This window comes from Natrix helvetica (genome assembly GCF_964273705.1).
Source record: "Natrix helvetica genome assembly, chromosome: 4".
NCBI classification, from domain to species: domain Eukaryota; kingdom Metazoa; phylum Chordata; class Lepidosauria; order Squamata; family Natricidae; genus Natrix; species Natrix helvetica.
Genome location: NC_138550.1, coordinates 116996901 through 117017836, shown reverse-complemented (window position 1 = coordinate 117017836; position 20936 = coordinate 116996901). Strand labels below are relative to the sequence as shown.

The window sequence follows — 20936 nt, the reverse complement described above, 5'->3', positions numbered from 1 at the left end:
TCTAATACTGCAATGCGCAGTTTGGGTGGAACAACAACCCAGTCCCCCTACAGTAAACAGCCATTTACAACTGATAATTCATTGCGTTTAGTAAAATACATTTTAAAATCAGCCCCAACAGGCCCCTTGGGCCACCCCCTCCACACCCAGTTCAAAATTTGCTTGATGGTGGAGTCCTTTGCAGAGTGATGGGCAACGTCAGTGGACGAGACAGGCCCAGTCTCTAGGCAGTCAATGAGGAGGACTGGCATCTCGGGGGTAGGGTCAGCAAGAAGTTCAGGCACCGGGCAGCGGCTGAGAGCGTTAGCGTGCCCCAAAGTGGACCCTGGTCGGTGGATGAGGCGGTAGGAGTAGGCAGCTAGGAAAATGGTCCATCTGGTCTTGCGGGGTGATAAAGACAATGGGGTAGGTTGGTCCCCAACCAGTAAGCCCAACAATGGCTTGTGATCCGTAATCAGTTTGAAGTCCCATCCATAAATGTATTCGTGGAATCTTTTTACTCCGGCCACTGCAGCCAAAGCCTCACGGTCCAGCTGGCTGTATTTCTGCTCTGTGGCGGACAAGGTCCTGGAGTAAAATGCAATAGGGCCTTTGGTTCCGTTGGGCATGTGGTGGCTGAGGATGGCGTGATGCCGAACGGTAAAGTGTCGCAGGTCAGCACCAACAGCAGGGTCTGGCTGTACTGAACAAGGAAGGAATCCGCCGAAAGGAGTCGTTTTACTGCGGCAAATGCGGCAGCCTTGGCTCTTCCCCAGGACCACTTCACGTTCTTAGCTAGGAGACGGTGTAAGGGCTCAGCAACGGTGGCTTTCCAGACCAGTGCCAAAGATGTCCTCAAACTCCTTAAAGATGGCTTCAGCGCCGTTGTCTTTCAAGGCCCCTGAGGCCCAGGGCTTGGAACCAATCTAGCCCTAGGAGGCTCTGCAGGTTGCAGGAGGTTTCATCACATTTATTCATGTTGTGGGGCTTCCATAATTATTCTCTTGAAATAGAGAAACACCTCCACAACATGAATAAACATGATGATACCTCCCGCCTACCAGACATCTGGAAACCAGCCCTAGTCAACAAACAATCCCCACCCACCACCCAGGCTGTTACAACACAAAACAATAATGGACACACAGCCAGCACCAATCTACCAATCATGATACAACCACACAGCCAATCAATCCACTCACTGAAACAAAGCCAGCACTCTGCACACACCCACGAATATTTATAGAAAGACGGCAGCTCTGACCACGCTTTAAGCCGAAAACACCAGCCTGAAATGGCGAGTGAGACCTCGCCGAAACGTTGCCAACACAATCTCAATCTTACACATGAAAAGACCCAAATACGACAAGACCAGCATACCTACACCCTTGAAAATCTACTAAAACAAATACACACACACACACACACACACACACACATTCTAATGAAGTTAATATATAATATGTGGCTTCTGGAAAATTGACAAATCTTGTAATGATGCAAGATTTTAAATATATATTGAAATAAATTAGTGAACGTTATGAATGTTAGTGATGAAAAATAGTAAAATAACAAATATGATACCTCTCTCCTCAAATTGTGCTTTTGCTTCAATCTACTTAATGTTATGATCAGTCTTGTTAATCAGAGTTATATATGTGTGCCTTTTCCTGTTCAGCTATATCTATGGGAATCTTTTTTCCAGTCTTTCAGAAATGTTGCAGTAGGGCTGCTAATTGAATAAAGAAAATCCTCTGCTCTTGCAGAGATTATGGATAGGCTTCTTTTCAGAGTGTCACAGAAGGACATGAAAGTAGGCAAGATATAATCCTGCTCATTTCTTCCATGTGGTTGTTAGGGAAGGATTAGATTTGGAGGCCTTCTCTAGCTTCTGGGTTAAATCAGAAGTCATAAGAGATAGTATATAATGTTAGTCAAAATAGCAAAGCCTTTACCATTGATAATTTAACCCATATATAAGACTATATTTGGTTATGCATTTTAGGTGCATATGAGGGTAGGTATTTCTAGCACTTATTGGTTGCTAGAGGAGGCAGTCAAACAAGATGACAAATGAAGCACCTGTGATTAGATCCCTGGTAATTCCTTTAAAATTTAACCATAGGAGTTGTCTGTGAGGCCTTTGGCCTGTTGAGAAAGAAAGATAGTCTGTTCTTTCTGACACTATTTCTCTAGTCTTAAAATATTCCTCTATTTCCCTGTTTCTTTGTAAAATGAAATGTGCTAGTTTTAGCATTAGGAACTATTCTTAAAAGTTTTCATGCTTGAGTCTCTACAGCTGTTTATCTTTTATAGACTGCTAAAGCAGAAATAAATATACATGAGTGGCACTTAAGATGCAAAGGATCATTCTTCCATTTGCATTTCAAAGCAATTGCGGCAAGAACTGCTTCAAGCAGCGAGTAAAACACCTCCTTTTTCTATTGCTTCTTCTAATCTAGATAGAATACAAAAAGCAGATAGAACTGAAGCTGGGGCTTTGACTCTGATCACTTAATAAAACTACACATGGCATGCAATCAAGTCTGTGTTACATTCAACCAAAAGAAAGGTGATGGTTCTGGCTAAAAGTATAATTGGAATCAGGGAGAGATTACAGCTAGTTTATTCTTCAAGTGATATGTGGGAGGTAGGTTTTACAAAAATGATGGTGGTTTGCCTAATGTCAGTTTCTTGGGCAGCTGCTACATTAAAAATGGTGGGGTTTTTTTTGCAAGCGTAATTTTCACAAACTTCTTTTTTGTGAGATTTATTGACATGGACCAAAGTATTTTTGATTTAGAAGCAATGTTCCATGTATAACAGGTTGAGACTTCAAATGAAACAATAAAGAATTTGCAACTAGCTATTTACACAATAACCTCTTGAATTTATCAATGTGGTAACCAACTTTTACATCTAAGATACCTATTGAGCTGATTGTTTTTCACCTAAACCTCTCTCATCCTATATACTCTACTTCTCCAATGACTACACTTCATTGTTGCATTGAAATCTGCATTGAAATTATACAATATATCAAGAATTATAAAATTACAAAAGGGAAAAAAACAATTGTTACAAAGTAAGAATGTATGCATCCTCTCCCTTTTATGGAATGCACTATTTGATCAAATCTCATGAAATCATGTTGGCTGAACTTTAGCCCATTTCAGTGGCAGCATCTGGATAACCTTGGCTGACCTAGAAAAGGTGTCGATCGGAAAGATAGGAGATTACCTGAAAATATTAGTATAGGGCCATGATGGCGAACCTATAGCACGCATGCCACAGGTGGCACATAGAGACATATTTGCGGGCATGCCAGTTGTCAGGTTCAGCACACATGTGCATGCCAATCAGCTGATTTTCAGTCTTCCGGAGGGCCGGGGGAGAGCCTCTGGAGCCTGGGGGGGGGAGTCACACACCCACACACAGGTGAGTGAGGAGGATTGAATTGGTGTAATAGTGTGGGTGCGCGATAGCGCGCACACACAATTTTGACACACCATAAGAAAAAGGTTCGCCCTCATTGGTATAGGGCAGTGATGGCAAACCTTTTTTGGCTCGCGTGCCAGAAGTGGGGGGAGCGCAGGGGGGTCGTGTGCGGGCGTGCTGCACCCATAATGCAATGTGCGACTCCACCAGTGCGCATGCGTGCACAACGCACGACCCCACCCCATTTTTGCATGTTTTTTCGCCCTCCCCAGGCTCCAGGGGATTTATAGGAGCCTGGGGAGGGCGAAAAGAGCCTCCCCCGCCCCCCGGAGGCCCTCCGGAGGCTTCAGGAACCGTCCGGAGGCTTCCCTGAAGCCTTCGGAGCGCTTAAAACCACCCTCCGAGCAAACCAGAAGTGACTTCCGGGTTGCTCGGAGGGTCGTTTTAAGCATTCCGAAGGCATCAGGGACCGTCCGAGGCTTCCCTGAAGCCTTCGGACGCTTAAAACAACCCTCCGAGCAAACCGGAAGTCACTTCCTGTTTGCTCGGAGGGTGGTTTTAAGCATTCCGAAGGCTTCAGGGACGGTTCCTGAAGCCTCTGGGGGGGCGGGGAGGCTCTTTTCGCCCTCCCCAGGCTCCTATAAAGCCTCTGGAGCCTGGGGAAGGCAAAAAATAGCTTTTAAAAAGGTGAACTCAGCTGGCCAGCGCGCATGCGCGTGCCTCGCATGCCCTGACAAATGGCTCCGCGTGCCACTTGTGGCACGCGTGCCATAGGTTCACCATCACTGGTATAGGGGATAAAGTTCCTGGAAGAATGGAATGGGAATTTACTGTCCAGCTGTTGTCGAAATTCCATATATATTGTTCATACAATCAACAGATATTGATGATATGAGATATTGGAAGACATGATAGCAGTGTTCCAATATCTCAGGGGTTGCCACAAAGAAGAGGGAGTCAAACTATTCTCCAAGGCACCTGAGTGTAGAACAAGAAGCAATGGGTGGAAACTAATCAAGGAGAGAAGCAACTTAGAACTGAGGAGAAATTTCCTGACAGAGCAATTAATCAGTGGAAAAGCTTGCCTCCAGAAGTTGTGAATGCCCCAACACTGGAAGTCTTTAAGAAGATGTTGGATAGCCATTTGTCTGAAACGGTATAGGGTTTCCTGCCTAGGCAAGGGGTTGGACTAGAAGACCTCCAAGCTCCCTTCCAACTCTACTATTGTATTATTGTATAACAGGAACCAATCTTGATTCAAAGAAGACTTTTACTTTAATGTACCTGAACTGTTTTTGGTTGCCAAAATTGCATTAGCTTAGATTTGTGTTATCTTGAGCACATTCTTATTCATGTTGTTTTTCCACTGGTTGCCAGTATATATAAGTCCTCCAGGATAAGAGTGCTTAATCTTTCTTTCCCCTATTCTAATCTTTAACCTACTGATCATAGTGTGACTATTTGTATGGCAAAAAAGAGCCAACTGAAATAATTAAATCCTGTACTATCAATAGAATATGAAACTAAAATTCAAGTTATATTGAAAAGGCTAAAACAATCTTTAACCATGCTGTGCTCCAGTATGAATCACACCCTGATCTAGTAATCCCTATGTGTTGAGCAGAGAAACTTATTCATGGTCAGAAGCAATTTAGTTATCAATATACCCTCTTACATAATTAAAGGCATATGAAACTCTTGTTAGGTCAGAAAAATATGTTTTAACCATAATATACAGGTAATCATTGAGTTATGATCATAATGAAGCCTAACTACTAGGGTTGGAAATTGGGAAAAATGTTAACTGAACTGCCTGAAGTAACAACACCCCCCCCCCCAATCACTGTTCTTCCCAATGCATTTGTTAAACAAACATGTTAAGTGGAGCATGGGATGCCTCAGATGTGGGGGACAGCCCGAGAGTCCTAGTGTAGGCACAAGCCCACCTACATTGGGCCTCCCAAGGCCTCCACCTTCTGAAATACCCCATATTTTTCTCCCTGCTTGGGGTCCTTACAGACTTATGGGCCTCCTCCCTACCCCACCCCGTCACAATTGCACACTTACCTTTTAAAGATCCTCAGAGCTCAGGAGGTCCGGATAGGGAAAGAGGACAGGTTGCTCTGTTGCTGGGCCATGTGGCACCATTGAAGAGTAGAACTTCTGCTGGTTTTCTTTCATTGCTAGTCTTAACTCCACTATGCTAGTGCTGCTAATGCTCAGGGAAGTGAGGCTAGTGCTCAGCAGGAGAGGACCTGTCAGTTTTTCTTTCAATGCTAGTCTTAGCTCCCCCCAGGGTTAGCTATGATAGTCCTACTAATGCCTACTTAGTACTAGCTAAGGCTAGCACTAGTGAGGGAAATGATTTTCCTTTCAATGCTAGTCTTAGTCCCCCAGCATTCGCAACTAAGATTGGGGAAGCTGAAACTAGCAATGAAAGGAAAACCAGCAGGACTTCTCCTCGTGTGATCCAGCATCAGACTGTCCTGTCCCCCTTCCCTACCATAGGTTCCTGAGCTTTGGATATCTTCAAAACATAAATGAGCAAATGGCGACTGGGGGTGGGGAGGAGTTTGTGGAACCCAGTGGATGGTAAAAAAAAAGCCCAGTGCCTGTGGGAACTTGGCAGGGCAGGATGCGGGGTGGGGGGGTAGGGTGGGGAAGAGAGATAGGTAGATTGTGTGTGTGCTGTAGTGTCTCTCCCATCTATCATAAGGGCAAACTGCAGGGATGTAACTTCAGGACCAGCTCTTAAGTAACTTGAGGTGCTTGTTGTAACTTCAAATGGTTGTTAAGTGACCTGTCATAAGTCGAGGATTACCTGTGATATTAATTTTGATATTCTTCAAAATGTGTGGCAGTTATAAGTTCACATTATATGTTTGGTTTAACAAAAATAATTATGTAGCTTCATGAACTGAATTACAGTATGCTGGAAAAGAGAAATCAGAATGAAATAATAATATTGAGTCATTAGAGCTCACAGAATTATGCAGGGTATGATATCTATTTTAGACCCTTGATAAAAAGCTCTGAAACAGTTACATTGATTGACAGAATAAAGAGAAGCATTAAAAAACCTCAGAATGGTGCCGGAAAAAAAATAGGACATATAATTTACATCAAATCTAATTCACAGTTTTAGTGATTAAATAAAATATTTACGTACTGTCTGTATGTGTGTCTGTGTGTGTGTTTGTTTGTTTTATTGGCTACCCATCTTAGCACCATTATTTGTTTTTCTTTGATAAAATTAAAGATCTATTTATTTTAGCTTATATTGTCAGATTAATGTAGAATTTTGTACTATTAAAAATATTAAAGTTAACTACTCCTTTCCTTTTAAAAAAAATGACAGCTATTGAACGTTTTAGCTCACTTTAAACTAGTACATGCATCTGAGAGAGAAAAATATTGCGAAATTGTAGCATTTTGTTACACATTAAGACTACAAGTCAATTTTGTTATACATTAAAACTACAAGAATCCAAGATTTTGTGTTCTTTTGTGTTTTCAGTTAGTTCTCCTGAGATGTGACTCCTTCTCCTCTTCCCCACTATTATTGCACCTATTCCATTTCCAGGAATGTCTCATTAGGGACTACAGGAAAAACATGTTTTACATCTCTAGAAGAGATGGAACTCTGCACTTTTATTTAAATTCATATTTTTTATACAGAAACCTCTTTTAAGTTTCATTGGTAGAAGGTTGAAACTATTTCTGGCTCATTTGTGCTATGAGATTTGGACAAATATTAATATAGCCAAACAAGGTAGTGCAAGAATAATTGCAATAAATAATATTCTTCTTGTTGTAGGCAGTACATGGATAGATAAATAAAAGTAGATTATAAAGATTATCTGAGACATGTCCTCTGCAAAGAGGATTATAATGATTTATTCCACCTCTCAAAATTTCTAATATTACATAGCCAGAAGCAGTTATGTCAGTCTGGAAAAGCTGAACTATTGTCTATAGATAGCAATAGCACTTTGATCTAAAACTTTAACTCATAGGTTTACACTGAATATAGATACTTTGAAAATGAATTAGACTGTTTTTTATGTTTTCATTTTTTTATTTTAGAACTCTGTTTTTTCTGTTTTTATTATTCATTTTTTGCATTAACAATATATTGTTTTGTCTTAATGTGGCCGCACAACTAGAAGTGTTTGGTTTCTTTGAATAAAAGAAACCAAGTGTATATATATTTGCATTACTGGAACATTAATATTTGAACTGCAAATATTTTATGACTAAATGTAATCAAAGTTACAGTCTATAACATTAAAATAAACTTTCTGAATAAAGACATGTGCATTCAGTCTGCAATTTGCTTCTTAAAGTGTTATTAGAGAAGAATGGCAAATTGGTGTCCAAATAATGCTTTTGAAGATAAAGAGTATATATACCATGCTAAAATTTCTGTTCAGCTGTGAAACTCATTGGTTGACTTTGTACAGAATTGTGAGGGCAGAAAAGGTTATTTTAATGAAAGAATTTTAACAATTTTAAACAATTGTGCCTACATTTTTCTGAATTTCATAACTGATCTCTTTGACTGAGAAAATCAATATTAAATATGTATAAATCAGTTGACCAGAACAGTTAACCATGCTAGTAAATATTATAAAATTTATAAAATTGTTAATCAAGAATAAATTATAAAATACTGAATATGTATTAAGGGCTACACAAATTAACAAGCTAGGTCATTATTCTACAGTATATGTTGAAATATTTTCTTTAAAAGTGAACTCTTATACTCTTTCTTACTCCCAACTCTCATTGATGTTAGAGGGATTTCGGATCCCCCCTCCCAAATTGTGTAAGATGCTTCTGTTAATAATATTTGTAATATCCTAGTGCTGACTTCCTTGATACAAGCCAATTTATTCTTAGACAAAGATCTTATTAAATGTTGTAACTGTTTCCAGTTTTGTATTTGCTACAATCTGTTTTATATGTAAGCATGGTGAATCTGGATTTCAGCCTGCTTTTGTTATTCCACTGCAATGAATGAGTAGGCAGTTGTGTCTTTTTAATGGGTATTTTAATGGGTCAATTGAAGGTCATGGGCTCATATGATTGTCTTTAATGAAATTGTAGCTCTGCTTTGGGAAATATCCAAGGGGTGGAAGCATCAAGGAGGTTAACTTGATAGTGTAGCTGCGCCAAATTTTGAAACCAAACAATTCTTTGAAAGCTAATTAATGATGCACAATAGTTCTGTGGATTTTGTTATTTTCCTTTGGTATATGAAGTTAAAGCAAAGGCGTAAAATAGGAAGCCATCAGCAAGAATACCTAAAAAATTCATTTGTTCACAAGTGCTTCATCTGACAAGGGAGCCTTACTCAGTATGACACATTTCCTATCTATATCAATTTTGAGACATAGTTTTGTCCTATGGCTGTAGCACTTTTTCTTGTGCTCATTTCAATGTTTCAACAGTTGCTTATATAGATTATTAAAAGAATAATAATCAGACACTAATGCAGACACTGAGCCAACATGGCATGGTGATTAAGGTGATTAAGGATGACAAACAGGGATACCTAAGAGCTAGTTCTCTCTTAGACAAATTTGAGTGTGCTTTTTTCAGCCCTTTACAGGGAAATAAAAAAAAATCCGTCTACTAAACTGCATTATATCACCATGGTAGATTAAGGCACATAACCTTCAGTGAAGAGTGCTCCAACTACAATGAATTAATGTGGGCTTAATTATACCAATGCAGATGTTGGGCAAGAATAAGTAGAGATATGTGCTATGTGATTCTGGACTTTATCAGAATTCAATTATTATACTAATGCATTTTCCATCTTTTAGGCCAAAAGAAAATGGATGAGTATATTATTCCTGATTTTGCTATTAAAATTTGCACAAAAATCTAATCTGTTATACTGATCACAAATTTGAGGACACTGAACACCTAATTCCATTTTATTCCTTTGAGAGTTGGAAATAAACAGTTCAAGGTAGAATCCATTGAATTCTACTTACTGGGGAAAATGAAAGTTTGTTGAAAATCTGTATAGCTATGTCGACTTCCATAAATATTTCATTATTTATAAAAATGAAAAAGTTGAATCTTATGTATGTAAGCCCACATATTTACCTCTGGGTACAGCTGCTAAGAACTGCTAGCATAAGTGCTTTCAGATGGGAAACAATTTAAAACTGTTAAAATTGCAGTGGAAACTCTGAAGCAAGCATAATACAATTTTAGAAAACAATCTCCAAGCTCTCAAAAGAAATCTTGCTAATAAATATAAAGGCCCCACCCAAAACAAACTGTTTTCCCAGGAGGGAAACAAAGGAGGTGTGTCCCCTTGACCACAATTATTTTTCCACCCTAGTTGATTGTGAGAATAAAATAAAAGCTTTGTTAACTCTTGATTATTAGATATTAGGTCTTTGATCTCATCCAATCCCATGACTGCACTGCTTAGCAATGGCAATCCCTGCAGGCCCCTTTGCATTATTACATGAGGATTGTGGGTCATTAAGCAAACACATCTTCTCACAACTTTCTGCTGGTTTCTGACAGTCAAACTCAATAAGGAAGCCAGCAGGAAGATGAAAGTTCTAGGTGGATCATAAGCAGGCAGGTAAGTGAAGCACAGTGGTGCTCAGGGAGGGTGTATGGGGAGGGGGAGAGAGACTGGTTTCCTCATTGAATTTGCTGATTACCTGCTGGCTTCCCCATTGACTTTGCTTGTGGGAAGGTTGGAATTGTGATCACATGACCACAGAATGCTACAATCATTGTTAAGTAAGAGCTGATTGCTGAGCATCACAAGTACGTGATGATACATTTTTGAACAGTTGGAACTTCGAGAACACTTAGCAACCCTAACTTCAAACATTAACGGAATGAATGGCCGTTAACCAAGGAGTAACTGTATAAGCAGTTACAAATCACAATGAGCTTTAAAGCAGATTTCATTTGGAATATGAAGAAGCAAATCATATAATAATTCAAGCTTATGTTACACAACACTGTCGCCTCTAAAAAGCTGATTAGAACTGTTAAAAGCAGATAAATTATAATCTTCAGCATTCTGAGTAATTGAAATGATAATTTAATTAAATAAGAAGTAACCAACTTTTAGTTGATGGTGTTGACTTTTCAAACATACGACATATATTAGTGAGCATAATATTTCCTCTAATCCAGTTATTCTAAAACTAAGACTCCTTTTAATATCTTTTGTTTTGCACATGATGTAAATTTTATTGCTATGATATTGGAAGAATGGTTGAAGCAATGAAAGTTTCGATAAGTATAATCTTTATTGTCATTGTACTTAAATACAATGAAATCTAGTTCCCAGTCAGCTTTGTTTTGATATTTTCGTTTCAATGCAAAAAAATGCAGACTATCCATGTTTTTTATATATATAAATAGATTTTCACGGGTGTAGGTATGCTGGTTTTGTTGTATTCGGGTCTTTTCCCGTGTAAGGTTGAGATTGTCTTTGCAACGTTTCGGCAGGATCCCACCTGCCATCTTCAAGCTGTGGGCTTAAAATGTGATCACATTTTAAGCCCACAGCTTGAAGATGGCAGGTGGGATCCTGCCGAAACGTTGCAAAGACAATCTCAACCTTACACGGGAAAAGACCCGAATACAACAAAACCAGCATATATATATATATATATATATATATATATATATATATATATGTGTGTGTGTGTGTGTGTGTGTGTGTGTGTGTGTGTGTGTGTGTGTGTGTGTGTGTGTGTGTGTGTGTGTGTTGTATTTGTACTGATAAATAAAAAGGCAACATTAAAAATAAAAATATGGTTTCCTGCCTGCATGGTCTTCTGTGATGAGCCGAAGGACAGAAAGAGGGAGTAGTGACCTTCCTCCCATATTTAGGCATACCACGGGTTGTATCACAAATAAATAAATAAATACATACATACATGCATGCATGCATGCATGCATGCATGCATGCATACATACATACTGGGGAAAGGCATCAGGTATTTCATGGCCTTATCAGACAGAATGGAGCCAGGAAGCCCTGGAGCCTGTCAGACTGGCGAATAAGCAACTTGCATCTACTCAAGGAATTAGATTGAATGCATTAGGTAAAAATAATGAAGGAAGAGGGGGCGGCCAAATAAGATCAGCTCATCTGCTGTTCCTAGTGGGTGCAGCCTTCTCTTCAGTGGCAGAAAACTTAACATTTTTTTAAAATTGAAGTTTACTCCTTCATAGTTTTAAAGAAAATGCTGTTGATTCCCAAGCATGTAGGATTTTGTAGAATTTAGTTTCATCAACACTCCTGAATCCTTCAGAAGACTTATATCATAAGCTTCTTTCCTTCATTTTTCTTTAAAAACAAAAATACTTATAAATTCATAAAATATGAATTATAAAAGTTGGATACTAGTACATTCAAATGTGCTTCATTTTCCATGTAAGATACCTAGAAATACATGGTTTTTCCAGCTACATTTTGTCTGGGATAAAGATTATATCTGTTTTTGTTACTATAACCTAATGCAGGGGTGTCAAACTCATGTCATTGGCATCACGTGACATACCAGGACTTTCCCCCCTTTGCTAAATCAGTTGTGGGCGTAGCCAGCGCATGATGCATCCGGCCCGAGGACTGGGAGTTTGACAGCCCTGACCTAATGCATATGTTTTCTTATTAATGGCTACCATGAAGTCAATTATTGATATGACAGTGTCAAAAAAAATTACATTATTATTTTTGGACTGTTCTGTGCATTCTTAAATTTTGTTTATTATACATTCTCTGTCCTTTCAGAACTCACTGAAGAGAAGAGGAAGCAGGGATATTCATAAAGAAAAGAAGGCATTTGCTCAGGTATTGTTCCCAATAATATATATGTCAATGGTAAAACAATGATATCTGAAGTAACCTTTAGTAATCAGAGACATATAATACATTTTCAGAATAATATTTTTATGTGAAATGTTTACGTTAAAAAATCTTTTACATTTTTGATCTGCTAACGCTTTTTGTAGATAAAGACAATTTTTTTAAAAAATACATTTTCAGAATAATATTTTTATGTGAAATGTTTATCTTAAAAAATCTTTTACATTTTTGATCTGCTAACGCTTTTTGTAGATAAAGACAATTTTTTTTTAAAATACATTTTCAGAATAATATTTTTATGTGAAATGTTTATCTTAAAAAATCTTTTACATTGTTGATCTGCTAACGCTTTTTGTAGATAAAAGACATTTTTTTAAAAAATAAAATAAAACAACCTTGTGTCAGAATATTTGGAGCAAAACTTAGTCCTTGGTGTCAGGGTTATGTGCTATTGATTATTTTAACACAAAATGTAGTTAACACATTAAAAAACACGCATAGTGTATCATTCTTTTAGAGTCTATAGCATTTTTCCCCATGGGAAAATACTTGTGATATCAGAGAAATTAGTTTCTCTTGTTCAAGTGGAAAACTGAGGCCATCCACGTTGACCTACTTGGAATTAGGTTTTAAATTTCTGAAGCCTGATTTCTTTCTTTCTTCAACTAAATATAGAGCAATTGTAATTTTTTCCTCCTCACTCAGTTTTCATAGTAATACTGTTAAATAGCTGGAGCTTAAGGACTGGGATTCTACTTGTTGAGGAAAAAATCATTGCAGCTTCCCGGAAAGTTTTTATTCCTCAACAGTAAAACAATTTCTGTGGACTTGCATTACCAGCTGGAAACATTCTTACTCATAAATTCCATTGAACAGCATTGTTGAACTTTATTGCCAAGATATACAACCAGTATACAGTGCTGTAGTATTTAAATGGATTACCATACCATGACATACACATACCATGAGACTTCATGAGATTTGATCAACTAGTGTATTCCGTATAAGGGAGAGGATGCATAAATTCTTACTTCGTAGCAATTGTTTTTTTTCCCCCTTTTGTAATTTTATAAATCTTGATACATTGTATAATTTTAATAGTGTTTTCAATGCAACAATAGTATATACATTTTAAACCATGAACATTCTATTCTTTAGAAAAGTTAAAGTACTGAAAATAAGGGAAAAATAATAAATATCCATCCATATAATTTTAGGATACTAATATTACAAACAAACAAATATTTAATTTTTCACCCAACATTGAGTTTAAGATAAAGGACCATTGCATATCATATCAGAATAATAGTTATGTGACAAAAATTTTGGTCTGAAACTAAGTACTTAAAATCTCCATGTATTATTTGTAACTATGTGTGTATGTTGATTTAACACAATAAAAGTTAAAATTCCTGAAAAATAAAAAAGTGTGCGATCACCGAACTGGTTGTTAAACTAGTAGGATCCCACCACTGAGGAGAGGCATACTACCATCTCTTTCAAAGTCAGAAAGAGTTTGATCCCTCCAATTGATCCCTTTAATCCAGGTAGTCATGCCCCCCCCCCTTCTGAAGAAGCATGGGTTGTGGCTCATGCGTGGAGGAGTTCATTCTGCCTGGTACCAAATGTGGCCTGGTACCACATTTACTTACAGGAAAGAATGAGTTCCAGATCACATCACAAGACTCCCTCTTCCAACTCTATTGTTCCTGCCCACAAGGAGTTAAAACTTGAGTGAGTTTATTGGCAAATGTTCCCTGAAACTCTCACTTCAGCCTGGTGTAGACCTTGCTGAGTCTCGGTCCTCAAATGAAAATGAGTCATCCTAAATAGGTCTACTGGGACATGATCCATTGATGCAATAATGATGGAAAAGTAATAAGAGTTTGCAACCCTTATCAGTGCTGTTCTTTGCGCATGAATGTACTGCTACTATGTTAAGTTTGCTGTACAATTCAGAATTGTACTGGATCTACTACAAGAACATGTAGGACAGAGGAAATAGCACAGCAGCAATCCAGGGCTGGAAGGGACCTCAGAGGTCATCTAATCCAACACACACACACACACCGCTCCATCAGAAGACTTTATATCATCTGGGTTATATCAGCTCTCTCCTTCTAAGTCTAGGATACCCACCCGAAACAGAAATAGAATGGCACTCTTTCTGCATTTAGTTTTATTGAAAAAAAAGTTTCTGTTCAGCAGAGTTGCAGAATGGAACTTCTTGGAAAATGCCAAGCAGCGGTCAGAACACAAAGAAAACTGTTTCTTCAGCATAAGGTAGGAATGTTGGCACTGGCCCAGTTTCCTGGGCAACAGCTATGTTGCTATTTCATTTTGCTGACATTCCAGTAAGTGCATTCTGGCTGGCAAAAAAACCATTGAGGAGATGGTAATGGGACATTATATCTTTTTGTTTGTATTACCCAGCTAATCAAATATATAAAATATATACATATTTTATGTATGGGATTGTGATTAAGTTTCGACCTCATCACAGCGTTAGCACTGCAGTCCTAATTTGTTCGTATTGAGTGTTTCTCATCATGTGCGCATCTAATATATATTTCAAGCTATTTGGTAGTCAAGCTGTTTCCATGCACCTGCACTTTTCCGATACTGGTGTCTGAGTAGAAAGTCCTGTTTTGAGAGCCCTTTGTGTAGTAAGGCAGAAATAATTCAATACATTTTATACATATGCATCCTTACACTAAAATAATTGTTTATATGAGCAGACAAACCTATATATAAACCTGTTGTGGCCCAGCAGGAGCCGTTGGAGCTGCCACCAGACTCCGACAGCGAGGGTCCCTATGAGTTGGCTCTGGAGGATGTGGAGGACCCTGGGCAGGGTTCTGACTCTGAGCAGGGATCGGAGAGTCTGGTCGGCCACCAGGAGGCGCCTGAGGCATAGAGCAGCGGTGAGAGCCAAAGGAAGGGGGCTCCTGATGCCATGCCTTGGAGCAGTGGGGAGGAGACACGGGACAGTGACTCAGACATCAGCAGGGAGTTCTTAGATGCTCATTACCGCCACGCCCACAGGCGCAAAGAGCAAGGGCGAAGTTACCAGCGGTAATTGCTCTCAGCTGCTGATAAGTAGACTCCTCTTCAGTCTATAAAAGGACTGATTGTGCATACTGATTTCATACACATATAAGCATCTACATTTTAAGAATTTCACAGGGCAAATAGTGAACTAAACAGATAAATAATAGCTGAATTATTTCATATCAATAGGAAAAATAAAATACAAAACAGTAAAGTCAAAAACTATTTTAAACTAATTTTTTTTCATTTTTTTGATGCACATATGATTTTGAACTTTATATCCCAGATTTCTAAAGAAATTGAATTAACGAGACTGGTGTTATTCTAAAGAAAATATGTATTAATCCTTCTGCATTTTATTGGACTGAACTTTTATTATATTGTTTATTTAACTTCAGTGGTACTGGATTTGCATTTTTTCCTTATGTATTTCTCTTTGGATTACCATGATTATTTATTTATTCGTTTTTTTTATTTATTTATAAAATTTATTGGCTGCCCATCTTACCACACGGTATCTCTGGGAAGCTTAGAATTACATATAAGTTAAAATATAAAAATCAAACATTAAAACCAAAGACCCATGGTGAGGGGGACAGAGTAGGGGGAGGAGGATCTGTTATTACTTAATAAGCCACCTCCATTGCACTATTCCCCCACTGGGGGCCCAAGTCGACTCACAAAACCACATCTTTGGACCATTAAAAAGGTAGGAGGGTTGGGGCCAACCTCACATTGGGGGGCAAGATGTTCCTGAGAGCAGGAGCAACAGCAGAGAAGGCCCTCCTCCTGGACCTTGCCGCCCGGAATAATCAATCTGACAGGACTCACAGCATGCCTCCTCTGACAGCTATCATCTATTATAATATGTGTATATATATATGTATTTATGTGTGTGTGTCTGTGTGTGTGTGTCTGTGTGTGTAAAAGTTTTATATGTGGGAATAATAATTTTGAATGTTTGGCTTCATACCTAAGATAAGAATTGAGTTTTTTTAATTAAAAAAGAAAATAAATAAATTTTGGATATTTACAGAAATAAAAAATGGATTTATCTTCTTGATTCTGTAGTAATAGCTTTCATTTTCATTAAGGCAGTCAAAATATACAGACATTTTGAACTTTTGAGTCAGTCTTGACTCCTGGCGATTACAATGATAAATCCATGCAGCTTTCTTGGCAACATTTTTTGGAAATGGTTTGCCATTGCTTTCTTCTTGGGACTGAAATAGAATAACTGGCCTAAAATCACCTACTTGTCTTTGTGCCTAAGATAGGACTAAAATTCTAGTTTCTAGTTCAACCTATCAAACTGGCTCTATTAATAAACATGCTGGAAAACTATTTCTAAAATGATGTCTCCATCAAGTACTCTTTTTAGTAGGCTACTCATCAATTGTTGATGAATTTTTCTCTTTTAAGAAACTGCTTTTTTCACCTTTCTGAAACCGCTTTCTTGACAAAAATTTCAGTAAATACAATGAATAATAACAGAAATGAATCGGTATTCAACTTATATGTAACACTTTTAAATGTTGCCTTGTTTTTTTATTTCTATTTAATACCTACTTTTTTCATGTGAGTAACATGCATTTTTAAGAAGGCATGACACATCTATGCAATCTTCTTGGTTTAGAAGTATTTGCAGATGTCATCTTATCAGTGTTTTCTTTAATATGCCATTTTGGAATTCTTTGGTGTCAGGCATCCCAAGTACTAACCAGTCTAACCCAACTTAGCTTACAGTACTGACAAAATGAAACAAGTGCTACCGTCTGTTGAGACTGCCAAAAGATAGATGACATATAATATTACAGTAATTTATATTATTAATAATTCCAGAGAGATATTTGATCTGCATTATAAGCAGTGACTTGCAGTGAGGTTTATGTCTGGTGAGACACTGACCCAGTGGTGGGTTTCAAATTTTTTAGACTTGTGGACTTCAACTCCCAGAATTCCACAACCAGGCATGCTCAGGTCCGATTTAAAGCGACAGCATTTGTTTTTCACCTTTGCGAAAGAAGTTTCCTTCTTTTTCTTCTCCCTTCCCCTCCTTCCTCCCTCCCTCCCTCCCCCCTCTCTCAAACACACACACACACACACACACACACACAAACACAGAGAAGTTGGATTGGACTACACACACTTTCCCCCAGCCCCGGAAGGATCCAGCCCAGCTTCACTGATTACAGGTTTGAAAAGGCAATGTGGCTCTGCCTGCAATCAAACTACACTTTGAAGTTTGAATTCCTCCCCCTCCCTCCGACCCACACGTGCCTTTTCCTGCTGTTTCAGAGAGGATTTCAACTCTGCTCTTGCCTCGTGTCCTCTGAAGAAGCCCCGCCCAAACGAGTGCCCTCTACTATGAGGCAGGAGAACTGCGTGCCTCACTTACGTCAGGAATTTTTAGGCTTTTAACCCTTGCTTAACTCTACTCGAGTGATCTTAAAATGCCTAAAGTCAGACTAGATGAGGCATGCAGTTCTCCATGCAGAGGGCACATGGTAGAGGGCGCTTTTTTAGAGGCTTTTTAAAACAGTTAAGCAGAGTCATCCACGGTGAGGCAGCAACAAGCTCAGCCTGACCTCAGCTCTCACCTTTTTCCTTTTACATTTTTTTTCTTTCCATGATGACAGTGGTGAGGCTGTGCCTCCCCTGCCTCCCCTGACTGCACGTCACTGATTATAAGTAACAGTTTGACTTTGTTGTGTCTATATGAATATTGCATTATATTCATAATGTACCTAAGCAGAGTGGAGCAGATTGTCTGACCTTATTTTGAAAAACAAACATCTGACATGGGATATCTCAGCATGCCTGATAGACTATGAAGTGTTGAGTCCTTGGTGATCTCTAGGCTTATTTGTTTGTATTCATTCCATTATTAGTGTGTGTGAATAGGGGGTTTGTTCCTTGTCTAGATACAGTAGTTTGCCCTGACCGTTTTTTCCTTGATAGTCTCTTCACTGGGGTATATTTTCTGCTTGATTACACTACCATACATCAAAAACTTAGAAACAACCAACAGACTATTACAACCACATGGCATCACCATAGCACAATAATTAACCACAGACCTCCAAAACCTCTTAAATAAACTAAAAGACCAGTAGCGGCAGCCCAAGAAGAAAAAAACAGGAGTCATTTACAACATAGAGTGTAAGGGCTGCAATAACTATGTAGGAGAGGCAGGCAAAAGATTAGCAGAGCACATCCATAACACTGACTAGTATTCAGTGGAGTGGGAGTAGAAGTTCCCCTCGCACATATGTGCTAATCGTTCCCAACTCTAGGGGGCGGTGCAAATCTCCTTTTCAAAACCGAAGAGCAGGCGTTGTCTGAAGACGTCTCCGTGGTCATGTGGCCTGCATGACTAAATGCCAAAGGCGCACGGAACACTGTTACCTTCCCACCAGAGTGGTTCCTATTTTTCTATTTGCATTTTTTATGTGCTTTCGAACTGCTAGGTTGGCAGAAATTGGGACAAGTTAACGGTAGCTCAGCCTGTTACGTGGCAATAGGGATTCGAACCGCTGAACTTCCAACCTTCCTGTTCGACAAGCTGAGCATCTTAGCCACTGAGCCTGCATCCCTACTAGTATTCAGTAGACATGATAAAAACTCCTTAATTTCACAACACATAGGTAGACTCAACCATAGTTTCAACTGGGAAGCTATGAGCAGCTTCACATTTACTCACACTGATGTTTCCTAGTTGGGTAATGAAATGCCTGCAAGTATACAGCCAAGCAGAGAGAGCTCTAAGGACTCTGAGTTCAAATGTGAGTTACATATATTCTGTTCTATTGGAAATTATGAAATTTCTTATAGCTTTTTTTTTAAATGATATAATTTGGTTTTTCACTTAATCTATAATTTGTTTTTGCTGGAATAAATACTTATTTTGTGGAAAGGAATCTAAAAGTTTATATTCTGAATAACCTAATGTAAAAAAAAAGGAATCTCAATTTTTACATTCTACATTATTGGTTTTTTCTTCATTTAAAAGTATGCAACATTTGTATTATAACTTATCAGTTTCTGGAACTTTATTGCAAGGTAATTTTTTTAACCAACATTTAACTAGCAATTACTTAACTAAATTTTGTAGAGTGCATGTGTGTGCATGTGTGTCCTAATTTGATGTCCTCATATACTCATGATGGTGTTGAAATCCAACATAATAGTGTAGAAAAAGTTGTTTTACAGAGCTATAGCCAGAATATGTTTGTCTTTTCCCTTTTATCTACATATTTGTTGCTTTTATTGGCAGGAAGACAGTGCTGATTTGAAGTGCCAGCTTCAGTTTGCCAAAGAGGAAGCAGTACTGATGCGTAAGAAGATGGCCAAGCTAAGCAGAGAGAAAGATGAATTGGAACAAGAGCTTCAAAAGTACAAATCCATCTATGGGGATGTGGAAAGTCCTCTCCCCATTGGAGAGGCTGGAGGACCACCGAGCACAAGAGAGGCTGAACTGAAGCTTCGTTTAAAATTAGTGGAAGAAGAAGCTAACATATTGGGCAGAAAGTTAGTAGAACTAGAGGTGGAAAACAGAGGAATTAAGGCTGAGATGGAAGATATGAGATGCCAGTATGAAAGAGTAAGTCTTAACCAGGAACGTGTTTCAAGCATTCCTACCTCACCTTATGGTGACCCTGTGGAATCGGCTGCAGAGTTGCGTCATCATTTGCAATTTGTAGAAGAAGAAGCAGAACTTCTTAGGAGATCAATCTCTGAAATTGAAGATCACAATAAGCAGCTAACAAATGAATTAAACAAATTCAAGTTTGACCCTGGACAAGAATCTGGTTGGTTTGATGAAAATGCATCCAAATGCAGTGGATCCTTACAAGAAGAACTGAAGTCAGCCCGGATGCAAATCAATGAACTGAGTGGAAAAGTGATGAAACTCCAATACGAAAATCGTGTACTGTTATCTAATGTGCAGCGCTATGATCTTGCCTCTCACCTAGGTTTGCGAACATGCAGCCCCAGGGATAGTGATGCTGAGAGTGAGACAGGAAAGAAAGAGTATGACAGTGAAGAAAGTCATCTACCTCAACCAAGGAGAGAAGGACCTATTGGAGGTGAAAGTGATTCTGAAGATGTATATGAAAAGACATCAGGTTTTGGGAGTGGAAAACACTCAGAAGTTAGTAACTTGTGTTCCATTGATTTATCAAGGGCCAAAGAGAACTCAGAATCACTGATCGGTATCAAATATGAGGCTGAAAGGCTTGAAAGAGCTATGGAACGCCTAGTCATTGATACAGACAATTTAATATATGAAACAAAAGTCCAAATAAATAGCAGTGCTTCCTCTGAGCAAATTTTTAAAAAAAGTGAGGGGAAAAAAGGGAACAATAACGAAGCAGAACTTTTAAGCACTATTAATTCAAGGATGAAACATTTTCAGAAAGAACTGCAAACCTTCTTGGAGAAGGTTGATAACATTGGGGCTGGCTTCAAAGAACAACTGGAAGATCTTTCCCCTCTTCCACACCTTACAGAGTCCTCTAGTTTCCTTTCCACAATGACATCCATCTCTCGAGATTCCCCCATTGGAAATCAAGGAAAGGAATTAATTATAGATTTCCAG

At 38.5% G+C, this 20936-nt stretch overlaps 1 protein-coding gene across 4 annotated transcripts in view; it reads left to right on the top strand.

Moving 5' to 3' along the window:
- The window catches only part of MTCL1 (microtubule crosslinking factor 1), a 113309-nt gene that overhangs the window by 38563 nt on the left and 53810 nt on the right, over window positions 1–20936 (top strand). For all 4 annotated transcript variants that reach the window (XM_081952784.1, XM_081952782.1, XM_081952785.1 and 1 more), the window contains exons 4-5: window positions 12209–12268; window positions 19611–20936. In XM_081952784.1, coding sequence (XP_081808910.1) covers window positions 12209–12268; window positions 19611–20936 — 1386 coding nt within the window. The remainder of the gene's footprint in view (window positions 1–12208; window positions 12269–19610) is intronic.